The sequence below is a fragment of the Melanerpes formicivorus genome, unplaced genomic scaffold (assembly GCF_026170545.1).
Source record: "Melanerpes formicivorus ecotype bairdi unplaced genomic scaffold, bMelFor1.0.p_v2 SCAF_162, whole genome shotgun sequence".
Lineage (NCBI taxonomy): Eukaryota > Metazoa > Chordata > Aves > Piciformes > Picidae > Melanerpes > Melanerpes formicivorus.
This window is the reverse complement of record NW_027142514.1, coordinates 586496-600421: the sequence shown is the minus strand read 5'-3', so window position 1 is coordinate 600421 and position 13926 is coordinate 586496. Positions and strand designations below refer to the sequence as shown.

The window sequence follows — 13926 nt, the reverse complement described above, 5'->3', positions numbered from 1 at the left end:
AGTAAGTCATCCTGCAGCGGGAAAAGCTGGCCCTGGATTTCCCCACCGACTTCTAATCCTGACGCTTCCCTTTCACACCTGAAGTGCCAAGTGAGGGAGGTGGGAGCAGAGAGTGGCAGTGTCCCCAGCAAGGGTCATAGAATGGCTCAGGTTGGAAGGGATCTCAGAGATCATCTACCCCAACCTCCCTGCCATGGGCAGGGACACCTCTCAACCAGATGTGGTTGCTCAAGGCCTCATCCAACATAGCCTTCAGCACCTCCAAGGAGGGAGCATCCACAGCCTCCCTGGGCATCCTGTTCCAGAGCCTCACCACCATCCTACTGAAGAGCTTCTTACTCAGATCCAGCCAAAACCTACTCTCCCTCAGCTTCAAACCATTCCCCCTTGTCCTGTCTCTACACACCCTCAGGAAAAGTCCCTCCCCAGCCTTCCTGTAGGATACTTTCAGGTACTGGCAGGCAGCTCTAAGGTTCCCCCTGGAGTCTTCTCCTCTCCAGGCTGAACACCCCCAGCTCCCTCAGCCTGGCCTCACAGCAGAGCTGCCCCGACCCTTGGACATCTTTGTGGCCCTCTTCTGGACTCACTCCAACAGTTCACAGTTCTTATGGTGAGGACACCAGAACTGGATGCAGTATTCAAGGTGGGGTCCAGAGCAGAGCAAAGGCAATAAATGACCTCTCTTCACCTGCAGACCACACTCAACCCCCTCACACTCACTGTGGCTTGCAGATCCAGCTGCCTGCTGCCCTGCCAGCTCCTCTCTCTGGATCTCAATCCCCAGGATCCCTCACAGGAGGACCTTCTCCAGGCTGGCTGTGTTTGCTAAATGAAGGGGCTTCATGGCAGTGAGGCTGGGTTTGACTCCAAGCCTGACAACATAAACTGCTTCAACACCCTGTCAGTAATGTCTGTGACTAGATCTCAATGGCTTGTGATTAAAATGAAGCTGGTGCTGAAGTTCTCAGCTGAATGGATGAGTTGCCAGTGCTATAATTTAGCCATGACAATTACCAGCACTCCACCAGCTGGGGCACTGGGCAATGGAAAACCAACCACATGGCTCAAGGGATGGGTGCCATGTACCCCAGGTGGTCTGTTCTCCAGGGTCTAGGAGATTCCCTCTGCCTGCCAAAGTGGCTCTCTTGTGTGTCCCATTTGTGGGTGCTGGGCATTGGTCCCTTCTATGGCATGGATGGGCCTGGGGAAAGCCACTTCTGCTGCTCTGTGAGTGGGAGGCCAGGCCAAAGGAAGAATGGAAGGACTGAGGATAAGAAGACTCTACAGAGGGATTTGAGGAGGTTGGATCCATTGGCTGGAGCCAGCCATATGAGGTCAAACAATGCCAGGTGCTTTGTCTCATACTCGGGTCACAACAACCCCATTAAAATTCCAGGCTTGGAGCAGAGTGGCTGGAAAGCTGCCTGGTAGAGAATGACCTGGAGATGCTGGTCAACAGCCAGCTAAACAGGAGCCCCTGAGGGGCCTTGGCTGGAGCATGTCCAAAGAAGGGCAATGGAGCTGGTGCAGGGTCTGCAGAACAGGTCTGGAGGAGCAGCTGAGGGAACTAGGGTTCTCCAGTCTGGAGACAAGGAGGCTGAGGAGAGACCTTCTGGCTCTCTACAACTCCCTGAATGGAGGTTAGAGTCAGGTGGAGGTTGGTCTCTTCTCCCAAGGAACAAGTGGCAGGACAAGAAGAAACACCCTCAAGTTGCACCAGGGGAGTTTAGGTTGCACACAAGGAACAGTTATTTTCCCCAAAAAGGTTGTCAAGGCCTGGCACAGGCTGCCCAGGGCACTGGTGGAGTGCCCATCCCTGCAGGCATGTGGTGCTGAGGGACCTGGTTTAGCAGGGTGCTGGGCTGGCAGCTGAACTTGGTGACCATACAGGTCTCTTCCAACTAAACAACTCTACCATCCTACAACTCCATGTCAAAGCCAGGCACCCTGCCCTGCCACCCACAGCTGCCACCCCATGCCCAGCTCTCACTCCCCATGGTGCACCCTGCCCTGCCACCCCATGCCCAGCTCTCGTTCCCCACCGTACACCCTGCCCTGCCACCCCATGCCCAGCTCTCACTCCCCATGGTGCACCCTGCCCTGCCACCCCATGCCCAGCTCTCACTCCCCATGGTGCACCCTGCCCTGCCACCCCATGCCCAGCTCTCACTCCCCATGGTGCACCCTGCCCTGCCACCCCATGCCCAGCTCCCTGTCCCCACCGTGCACCCTGCCCTGCCACCCCATGCCCAGCTCTCACTCCCCATGGTGCACCCTGCCCTGCCACCCCATGCCCAGCTCCCTGTCCCCACCGTGCACCCTGCCCTGCCACCCCATGCCCAGCTCTCTGTCCCCACCGTGCTCTCCCACCCCTGCGATGAGCTGCTCGCAGGCCTCAGCCCGGGCGGCCACCACCCTGGCCCCGCCCCCGCTGCGACTCGCAGCCAATGAGCGCTGGGGGCGGAGCGGGGCGGGCCGCGTGCCGCTCTGTATAACGCGTCGCCCGGCAACGGCCGGCACGTCACTTCCGGGGGAGCCGCCGCGAGGCGCCGCGGGCGCGCGGCTCGGCGGAGCGGGGTGGACGGTGCCGACCGGGGCAGCGCCTGCGGTGGGTCGGGGCTGCGACGGGGCAGGCAGGTCCTGCCCGGTCCTAGTCCGGCGAGATGAGCGCGGAGCTGGACGGCGTGTCGGTGCACTCCTCCTCCTCCTCGTCGGGCTCGCTGGGCTCGGCGGCGGGACCGGCTCCGCGCCCGCTGTCGGCTAACGTGCGGCGGCTGCACCAGGCGCTGACGGCGCTGCTGAGTGAGTCGGAGCGGGAGCGCTTCATCCTCTGCCTCAATGCGTACCACGGCCGCCGCAACGTCTGCGACCTGGTGCGCTCCCTCCGTGCTCTCCTCGACGGCCCCCGACGCCGGCAGCTCCTGCCGCTGCTCCGCCTCGTCCTGCCGCGCTCCGACCAGCTCCTCTTCGACCAGTACACGGCCGAGGGGCCCTACCTGCCGCCGCCTAGCCGGCCCCCGCCTGCCCCGACCCCGTCGCCGGTGTACCCCGGGGAGCTACGGCAGGTGACCCTGCGGCGGAGCAAAGCCCACGAGGGGCTGGGCTTCAGCATCCGCGGCGGGGCCGAGCACGGCGTCGGCATCTATGTGTCCCTGGTGGAACCGGGCTCCCTGGCCGAGCGTGAGGGGCTGCGCGTCGGCGACCAGATCCTGGGTGTCAACGGCAAGTCTCTGGACAGGGTGACCCACGCCGAGGCTGTAAAGGTGAGCCGGCTCCCAACCGGGCTCCGGCTGCTGTGCCTCCCGTCTTGCCGCGGCCCGGGCTCTGCTTCACCCGTGTCCCGTCCTGCGTTCCTCTGCAACGTGGTCCCCCGGTTCGTTGCCCGTGTGCCCCGTCCCGCTGCGCCCCTCGGAGCCGGTGGCACTGCGTGTGTCTATTGCGCTCCCTGCATCCTTTTCTCCTCCTTTACCCACCCGGTGTTGCCTCCGTGTGCCCCGTCCAGCTTCGTTTTCTCCCGCTGCGACGGCTGCTCCGTCCCGCTGTATCCCGTGGGACGGCAGCCCATGGGTCCCTCCTCTCCGGAACCGCGGCAGTGGAACCCGCAGCCCTTTCACAGAGCCGGTGCCGGGTTTACATTGAGCCGGGGAGATCGCCCCGCTGGCGTACGGGCGGCAGCAGCGAAGTTTCCCGTGCCGTTAATGATGCCCGCCGTTGGCACGGGCAGTAAGGAGCTGCCGGGCTCAGGCTGGCGTCAGCCGCAGCTCCCGCCGTGCTAGGTTCGTCCCTTCGGTACCAGGCACGTCTGTGAAACGCAGCTCTGCTGCTTTTGCCTTCTGCTCGCTCTGGGAGGTTCGCGGAAGTTGGGAATCTGCTTGAGCCGGGTTTTGAGTCAGGTACTCCAACCTCTAGACCGTGTTTTCTTCTCCCAAACGTAGGGAAACTGAGGCACGGAGAAGCAGAACAGTCCCCACCGTTCCCCTCACCCCGGGAGTGCACGGTGCCCGAGGCAGATCCCACATCCCTCTGTGTCAGGGGGAGAAGGAGAACAGTTACACAACCAAAGTGTCCCCAGCGTTTCCCGCAGAGCGTTTCCAGCCCTGGGGACCTGTTGTGTGTAGCAGCAGGGGTGCCGTTGATGTCAGCTGTCTTGTAAGGCTCCATCGGGCACCTCCATAAGCCGTCGGGTTTTCACCTAAAGCTTTGTATTTTGAGGCAAAAATCCACGTTTGAGCCACCCAAAGCATGCCCAGAGATGATCTTGTGGCTGCTGGGCTCAGTCCAAAGCGTCCCTGTGGCCCAGCAGCACCCAACACAGACCTTTTGAGCTGGAGAATCTACTTTTAGGGCAGCACTTTGTAGGCAGTGGGTGGAGAGCTGGGGTCTGGGGTGACACAAGGCTGTTTTGAGGCTGTTTGTGTTGTCATTCCCCTGTGGTAAGCTCAAGAGCTTCTGTTGGCAGCCTGCTCCGTGCGCTGCGTTCATCTTGCAGGGCTCTGAGCAGCGTCCTCCCTACCAGCCTGCATCCTCCCTGCCCCTCTCTAAACCACTGCCCAAGGTCAGGGCACGTCTTCCAGCTTGGGAAGGAGTCCCTGGGAATCTGAGAGCAGAGAAAAGATTTTGGGGAGTTCGTTTTCCCTCCCTAATGAGAGGGCAGCTGTGGTGGAAGCTTTGGGAAGTCACTCTGCAGTTTTGTGCCCTGAAGACTGGGGGGGAAGATAACCTCCCACACTTTGACAGTGGTGGTGGGCTGGGTAGAAACCAGGTGTCAGGAATGCTCTGGTCTCTTCAGTGGCTTGATCTCACATTCAACCCACTCTGCTGGGTAATTCACATCACTTTGTCTGTTCTCTAATCTAATGCACTTGATGCCTTTCAGGCTATTAATTTTGAGTGCAACTAAGTGCTTCCTTGCACAGAAATAGTCCCTGTAGGACGTGGTTTGCCAGGGGGTTGCTCTCTGACAAGAGCCCTGCGTTGTTAATGTGATCCTGAGAGAAAGGAGAACCTTAATTGTCTGCTTGCCAGCTGAACTTCTTTGAGCACCAGTTTGATCACACACACACACACACCCAGCTGTGCTGACACCTTCCCCAGCTCCTGCGCTCGTGTTACACCTGGGGAGGGTTTGTCACCCACGTAGTGGTGCTGGGCAGAGTTGGGAGCAGTCGCAGTGATCTGCAGTAGTGCTCTAGGAGGTCCACTGGAGATGCTAAAATGAGGCAAGTGCTAACTTGTCCTCTCATGCTGCATTTGGAAGGGGGGGGAAGTGAGGAGCAGATCGTGTGCAAGGGGGTGGAAATGCAGAGTAGATCAGGCTGAGGGATGCTGAAGGGCAGCCTTTGGAGCCTTTCCCTGGGGTTGAGTCACAAATACCTCAGCCCAACGCTTTGGACATCATGCAGGGTGTTGGGAGCTGCAGGGGCAAGAGGTAGTGGTGATGTACAGGGTGCCTTGAGCCCATGTTCTCTGCTTCCCCTGGAAACCTGGGATCTGTCTCCCATCTTGATGTGTCAGCAGCTCCCCCAAGGCCTCTGGCTGTGGTCTGGGCTTCTTGAGCAGAGCAAGCATTGTTATGTCCTGCTGTCCTCACTGGTGCCTGTTGGTTTGCTTTGTAGTGGGTCAGTGGAGAGAAACGTTGGATAAAAAGGCTTGTACCAGAGCTGGGTTTGCTCCTGAGTTTGGGTTTGGTCCATATTTGATCCCCAGGGCAGGGGAGGAGGGAAAAGGTGAGCAGAGAGAGGTTTTCTTCACACAAACCCAAGGCTGCATAGCTCTCCCAAACACTGTCTGCCTGCTTCAAAGGAGTAGATGTGGTGAGCTCTCTGTCAGCTGTCTGAAGCACAGCTTCCATTCCTGTCTGAGAAGGAGCTCATTCCCCTGCTGCACTTCCATCTTGCCTGTCCTGCAGCAAGGAGCTGTCTGTCTGGGGCAGCATTTCTATTCATAATATTCAGACTGTGTTGTTGTGAGAGTTGTCAAAGCTCTGAGGGCACAAGGCGATTGCAGAGCTCAGGAAGGCTCATCCACTGCTGGCCTGCTCCCAGGCACATCACTCTGTCCAGGGTGAGCCTGACAAACTTGCTTACTCAACTGAGATCAAGTTTCTGTCTGCCAGGGTGATGCCCAGCTGTGAATGCAGGCAGCAGGGCAGTTGTTCAGACAGAGCAGTGAATGAATCCACAGTCTTGGCTTGCTCCAGCAGCCTCATGAGGCCATTCATAGAGTCCTAGAATTGCTTGGGTTGGAAAAGCTCTCTGAGATCATGTCCAACCATTGACCTAACCCCACCATGGCCATTAAACCATGTCCCAAAGTGCCATGGCCACACGTTTCCTGCACACCTCCAGGGATGAGGACTCTACCTCCCTGTTCCAATCCCTGACCACTCTTGCAGCAAGCAAATTTTCCCTAGTATTCAACCTAACCCTCCCCTGGCACAATTTCAGGCCATTTCCTCTTGTTATATCACCTGATACTAATAGAGACTGACCCCCCCCAGCTGGCTTCAGCCTCATCAGGGAGTTGTAGAGAGCCATGAGGTCTCCCCTCAGCTTCCTCTTCTCCAGGCTAAACACCCCCAAGTCCCTCAGCTGCTCCTCCCCAGCCCTGTTCTCCAGACCCTTCGCCAGCTGCTTTGCCCTTCCCTGGACCCATCCCAGCACCTCAATGTCCTTCTTGGAGTGAGAGGCCCAAACCTGAACCCAATATTAACCCAGCAGCTCCTGCACCCAGTCGTGCTGGCTTGGTTGCTACCTTGCCATGCAACGCCTGTGCAGGAGTATCCCAGCCATTTCCAGCTCTTCCCTCTGGCAAGAGAGAGACAGACAGTGGGATAGGAGCAATTTCTGTCTCCTGCCTTCTGTTGCAGGCATTGCTCAGAGATGTGATGCACGAGGAGCTGGAGGCATGGCGCTCGCTGAAAGCTGCCATCCTGGGAAGGAGCAAAATTGCTGCACCGTGTCCTAGCTGCAAGCTGCCTGGTCCCCTGCTCCCTCTGCAGTGGGGTTTAGGAGGTGTTTTAGTGTAAATTAAATTAAAGAGTGGGATTCTGATGTGAAGGGCAAGATTACCCTTAGCACTCCAAATCAATTGGCTTAACAACCAGCTGCTTAACCTTTATGTGAGCAGCAGAGTTTCGTGCCCCGTCTGCCTTGTGCTTGTTGTTTTGGTCCAAATCAGAGTTAAGAGGCTCCACTACAGTTACCAGCTCTGCCATTCCAGCATTCAAGATGGCACTTGAGCAAAAAGAGCACTGCTGTGTGAATTGTGGAGGGAGTGCAGAAGCTTATCTGCTCATGTGAGACCCCATCTGCAGTACTGTAGCCAGTTCTGGTGCCCCCAGCATAAGAGGGATGTGGAACTGTCAGAGCAGGTTCAGGGGAGGCTTGTGGAGATGATCAGAGGGCTGGAGAACCTCCCCTGGGGGGACAGGCTGGGAGAGTTGAGGCCATTCAGCCTGGAGAAGAGAAGGCTCCAGGGAGACCTTAGAGCAGCCTCCCAGTACATGGAAGGGGCTCCGGGATGTAAAAGTACAGTGCTGGGGAGAGACTTTTGATAAGGGCTTGAAGTAAAAGGACAAGGGGTAATGGCTTTGAGCTGGAAGAGATTGAGAGTGGAGATTGAGAAGAAATTCTTTCCAGTGAGGGAGGTGAGACACTGGAACAGGTTGCCCAGGGAGGCTGTGGATGCTCTCTCCTTAGGAGTGTTTGAGAGCAGGCTGGGTGAGGCCTCGAGCAACCTGCGCTGGTGGGAGGTGTCCCTGCTCACGGCAGGAGGGTTGGAACTGGATGATCCTCAAGGTCCCTTCCAACCCAAACTGTTCTATGATTCTGTGAATCATATTTTTAGAGCTCACTTGGCACTCAGCAGCTCTGCTGTGCAGTACATGGTTGATATCATAGCACTGGTGCTGGATGTTTGTATTGATGAGCTGGAATGTTTTGTCCAGAGCAGTTAAAATTGAGCTGCTTGTGGGTTTAGATCACCAAACTGTTACCCAGGGAGGTGATTCTCCTCTAGTCAGGAGTTTGCATTAAGCTTGCACTCACTGTGTCCCTCACCCCTCACTTGTGTTACCTTGCAGTAGGTGTTTGTGTCCTTCAAATTGTTTACAGAGGAAGGGAACAGGAGAAAGTGGAAAGGGTCATGACTGATAGTGAAGGTAGTGAAGGGTCTGGAGCACAAGCCTTGTGAGGAGCAGCTGAGGGGGCTGGGGCTGTTCAGCCTGCAGAAAAGGAGGCTGAGGGGAGACCTCATTGCACTCCAAATCAATTGACTTAACAACCAGCTTCTTAACCTTTACCTTTTGCTCTCTACAACGCCCTGAAAGGAGACTGGAGCCATGCTGGGCTTGATTTCTTCTCCCTAGTAACAAAGGATAGGAGGAGAGGAAATGGCCTGGGATTGCGCCAGGGGAGGTTTAGGTTGGAGATGAGGGACAATTTGTTCCCCAAAAAGGTTGTCAAGCCTGGGCTGCCCAGGTCAGTGGTGGAGGGGCTTAAAAGCTGTGTAGCTGCTTTGCTGAGGGACACGGTGTAGTGGTGACCTGGCAGTTAATGGTTGGACTTGATTGTGACTGGGAGAGACGTTTAGGATCCTGTGATTCCCAGTTGAGTGGTTGGCTTAATGAGCTCCACCAGCCTCTGAAGAGCTGCACTGACTCTGCTGTTTGCCCTGCTGTGTCTGTTTGTGCTGACAGCTGAGTAAACCCAGATAAGCTTGATCCAAAGCACCAAACCCAGCCTGATTTGTGTGCCTGGGTCTCGGGGAGCGAGGCTCTCATCTTGGTGTAAATCTGTGGCGGCTTGGCCAACGCCGGTGGCCTCACACTGGGTTTGTTCTGAGGGACCTGGGCTAGTTCAAGCCTGATCCTTCAGAGTGGCATTGGAGGGAAGGTGTGGGTTTGCTGCAGGCATGGTGGGGCTGGGGGGGAAGGCTGGTGATGAGACAGGTGTGTTAGTGCTGAGGCAAAGGTCTTCAGCAGCAGGCTGGTCTGCAGCGCTGGGGATCGCAGCTCGGGCACAGGCTCTTTGCTCAGAGGACTTCAAGCCTTCCAAATCAGCCTCTCCTGTAGTGCCAAGTGGGTATTAAAATATGATTAAAGGGAGATTCAAGTTGTGTTTTTTATCTTCTGTTCCTTTGGGTTTTGATGTCTGCAAGCAAGGTGATCTCTGCAGAGACCGTAACGTCTCCTACGAGGGAGAAAAAGCTCCAGCTGCTTGTTGCCTGTGCTACTGCTGCAAGGCCACTGAGAAATGACAAGAGAGATGTGCAGCCCTGAGCCTCAGAAGCATGTTCAGAGCAGATTTACTTTGCAGGCAGCTTCCAAGAAAGCAGATTTCATTCTGCTCTTTCTTGTGATACCCAATTAATTGATTATGGTTATCTGAGGCTGCCGGTATGCTGTAGTCAGTAATCACCACTGTGCTGTACATGGGAACAGCCTGTAGGAGTGGATGCAGCTCGGTTTCTTTGGTTGCTTTTTAACCCTTCTGAGTGCATGGAATTGTGGGCATGAGCCAGCAGTGAGCACTTGCAGCCCAGAAGGCCAATGGCATCCTGGGTGGCATCAAAACAAGCGTGGCCAGCAGATGCAGAGAGGGGATTCTGCCTCTCTCCTCTGCTCAGACCTCACCTGCAGGGCTCTGTCCAGATCTGGAGCCCTCAACACAGGAGGGACCTGGACCTGATGGAGTGGGTCCAGAGGAGGCTGCAAAACTGATCAGAGGACTGGAGGATCACTCCTGTGACTACAGGCTGGGAGAGTTGGGGTTGTTCAGCCTGGAGAACAGAAGGTTCCAGGGAGACCTTGGAGCTGCATTTCAATATCTGAAGGACCCACAGGCAGGCTGGGGAGGGACTGTTCAGAAGGGCCTGTGGGGATAGGATGAGGGGCAGTGCTTTGGAACTGGAGCAGGGGAGATTTAGGTTGGACAGCAGGAGGGAGCTCTGTACAATGAGGGTGCTGAAATCCTGGAACAGGTTGCCCAGAGATGTTGTTGAGGTCCCATCCCTGGAGACATTCAAAGCCTAACTTGATGGGACTTGAGCAACCTGATCTGGTTGGAGGTGTCCCTGCTGCCTGCAGGGGGGTTGGGCAAGATGACCTTTGAAGGTCCCTTCCAACCCAAAGCAATCTGTGATTCTTTGTGATTCTGTGACATCACACAGCCATGGTTGGGATGATTGATCCCCTGATTCTCTGGAGGTATTTGCCTCTTTCCTTCAAATGCCTGCCTGCTTCTGTCTATTTTTAGAAGCTAGTAACTGATCCAGAGCCTAGAAAGCTCTCCCTTTCCTGGGGATCTCAGATAGCTGAAGTGTGGGGAAGAAAGATCTGACTTTACCATAATAATTACAGTCATAACCTGTTCCTTTCTCTCTGGGTCTGCTTCGAAACATGAAAGCCCCAGAGCTGCACAAAACAAGTCCTTACAACTTGAAACACCAGTGCTGTGCAATGCCCCAGGCTTCTCCTCTGCTTTCCTGTCCTGCAAGCAGAAGCCAGCTGAGCTCAGGGGGAGAGGGAGGAAAGCATAAAGCCACCAAGATCGCCCTTGAGGAAAAAGGGAGAGGGAGGGAAAAGGATCCCTCTTGAACTTGGAGACATCTGCATTTCAAATGAGTTTCACTGCTCCTTTAAGGGAAGGGCTGCTGGCAGTGCCAGTGTAGATCTGGGAGGTGATGTTCTTGGTTTCAGAGGCAGATCTGATGACACAGTGGAGCAGGCTCGAGTGCTGGGCCCTCACCTGGTGTGGAGGGCCTGGCTGTGGGGCTGAGGGGGGATGCTCCGTGGTCACTGTGATCAAATTCATATCTTGTGTGACTTGGAGCAGGGTGGACCTGCACATACAGAGAGCATCAGTGGGGATGTTTGCTTAGCTGCTCCCCTGGAGTTAGGAGCAGGTTAGGTTTGCTACTCTGCCACTGATTTCCCTCAGTGGGCAAGTTAGTCAGTCATCTGTTTCCCTTCATTACCCCAGCAAATCACAATCAGCCCTAATGAAATCAAATGACATTATACTGATGGGAAGGATTAGAATGAGGTCCTTAATCTCTCCTCTCCTCATAAGGCAAGGCTGATAGCACTTGGCATTGGGACCAGGCTTGTTCATCAGGCCTGGTATTGTTAGGCCATCCTTGAGCTCTTGGAGCACAAACATTATTTAGTGGGCTCCTTGTAAATAAACACTTTCAGCCTCAGGGAAACTGCTAAGGTAGCCCCAAGGATAAAAGCCTTCCTTTTACCTTCCCATGCCCAGGAGAAGGGAACAGAAGCATCAGTGTGCAGCACACCTGCTGGCTTCAAAGATCTTTTACTCTGTTCCCCTCAGGGGAGGCAGAGCAAGATGGATTTTTCCTGACACCTTCCTCAATGCCACGTCTGCTCAGAGCATTATTCAGCTCTAAATCCCCTCTCCTAAACTGACAATGCAGCTGCTAAAACCATTTGGCTTAGCTGCTTTTGCCTGGATGCTCTGTGAATTCTCCTTGTCACAGGCCCACCCAGTGCTTAGCCAGTGCAGGTGAAGTGGGGGTCCTGGGAGGCCTGGAGGAGCTCTGTCCCTGCCAGCTTCTTGCTGCTGGACTTGCAGAGTGCATCTGAGCCTCTTGGGGTGGGATGTGCCAGCAGGGAAGGCTGGAAGGACCTCTGCTTTGAGCAGGCACTGACTGTAGTTCTGGTCCTACAGAATTAACCAGGTTGGAAAAGACCTTTGAGATCATCAAGACCAGCCTACCACCTATTGACTGGCATGGAATGGAATGGAATAGAATAAACCAGGTTGGAAGAGACCTCAGAGATCATCAAATCCAACCTATCACCCAACACCATCTGATTAACTAAACCATGGCACCAAGTGCCTCATCCAGGCTCTTTTTAAACACCTCCAGTGATGGTGACTCCACCACCTCCCTGGGCAGCACATCCCAATGGCCAATCTCTCTTGGTGAAGAATTTCTTCCTAACATCCAACCTAAACCTCCCCTGGCACAGCTTGAGACTGTGTCCTCTTGTTGTGGTGCTGCTTGCCTGGGAGAAGAGACCAACCCCCACCTGGCTACAACCTCCCTTTAGGGAGTTGTAGATGGCAATAGTGCAACTGCTAGGGGTTGGAAGGGGCCTCTGAAGATTGAGTGCAACCCCCCTGCCAGAGCAGGACCACCTAGGGCAGGTCACACAGGAACATGTCCACGTGGGCCTTGAAAGACTCCAGAGAAGGAGGCTCCACCACCTCTGTGCAGCCTGCTCCAGGGCTCTGCCACCCTCACAGGAGAGATGTTCCTTCTTGTGTTCAGATAGAACTTGCTGTGTTCAACTTTGTGCCCAGTACCTCTTGCCCTGTCACTGGGGACCACTGAGAAGAGCCTGGCCTCAATTTCCTGGCAGACACCTTTCAGCTATTTGTAAGCATTGATAAGATTGCCCCTCAGCCTCCCCTTCTCCAGGCTAACCAGCCCCAGCTCTCAGCCTTTCTCCACAGGAGAGATGCTGCAGTCCCCTCAGCATCTTCCTGGCCCTGTGCTGGGCTCTGTCCTTGGTGCTTCATCAAGGGTCTTGCTCCTTCCTCCCTACTAGTGCTTTCCAAGCCAGTTTTACAGAATCAACCAGCTTGGAAAAGACCTCAGAGATCACCAAGTCCAACCTCTCACCCAACACCATCTGATCAACTCAACCATGGCACCAAGTGCCTCAGCCAGGCTGCTCTTAAACACTTCCAGTGATGGTGACTCCACCACCTCCCTTTGCCCCCACTAGACACTATGGGTTTGGTGGTAGCTCTCAGGATGTTTTCTCAGCCTTTATTTGATGTGGAGTGGAAAGAGGAGACAAGAGGAAGCAGGGGGGTAGCATATTGATCCAGATTTCCCTAGTGCACCCTCACCCCAGGGACCACCCAAAGAGCTTTCCAGGCTTGCACTGAAATAAAGCTTTGGGGAGGCTTCTGCTGGTTTCAGATTGGTCCTGTCCCCTGAGGGATGCAGTGCCCAGCCTTGAGGTGCTGGGAGATGAGAGAGCTGCTGTCCTGAAGCAGGGATGGAGGTGTCAGCTCTTAGAGGAGCTAAGGAGAAGGCCTTGAAGCTAAGATTCCATTTGACCTTTCCAGGTGAAGGGGACATGGGCTTACCAATGCCCTGGGGGCTAAATGTGTGCAATCACCATAATTATGCATCAATTAGCATACACTTAGCATAAATGTCACTATTTGAAAGCCAAAGTGCTGTCCCCTTTGCCATGGAAGAGGGGGAGAGGTTGGACTGTGCCCCCTGTAATTCCCATTTCTCTTCCTGACAGCCCATTTCACCCCCTCCATTCCCTGTGCCATGCTACCCACTGCTTCCTCTCACCCAGCCTTCCATCTGGAGTGCCAGCACTTCCCCTCACCCCTCCTGCTCTCTGTTCCTCTCCCCTCCTGCCTCTGAATCAGCTTTTTTCATGTCCCAGTTGTTTGTTCCTGCCTGCCCAGCCCCGTGTGCTCCCTGTGCAGGCAGTGCAGATGAGTCTCCTGCTTCCTCTGCACAGAAGCACTCCCTGGTCTTTGAAAGGCAAGACCTGGAGGGGACACACTTGGTCCAAAGCATCTTATCTACAGCCACAGACTGCAGTCTGGGGCAGGGACAGTCTCTCCATTCATGCAGCACCTGGCAAGCCTTGACCAAGGTGTGTAGTGGGAGCTGGAATAGCCTTTTATGAGTCTTGGCCTGCAGAGGATCCCTGGATCAAGCCTTTGGAGGCAGGTAGTAGTAGTATCATAATAATATCAGTCAGGGTTGGAAGGGACCACAAGGATCATCCACTTCCAACCCCCCTGCCATGGGCAGGGACACCCCACACTAGATCAGCCTGGCCACAGCCTCATCCAGCCTGGGCTTAAACACCTCCAGGGACAGGGCCCCAACCACCTCCCTGGACAACCCATTCCAGGG

At 55.3% G+C, this 13926-nt stretch overlaps 1 protein-coding gene across 5 annotated transcripts in view; it reads left to right on the top strand.

The window, feature by feature from the left end:
• The first annotated feature begins 2631 nt into the window (after positions 1-2631).
• Positions 2632-13926, top strand: part of WHRN (whirlin) — a 77085-nt gene continuing 65790 nt past the window's right edge. For all 5 annotated transcript variants that reach the window (XM_068168987.1, XM_068168986.1, XM_068168985.1 and 2 more), the window contains exon 1: positions 2632-3263. In XM_068168987.1, coding sequence (XP_068025088.1) covers positions 2664-3263 — 600 coding nt within the window. In that variant the 5' untranslated portion in view covers positions 2632-2663. The remainder of the gene's footprint in view (positions 3264-13926) is intronic.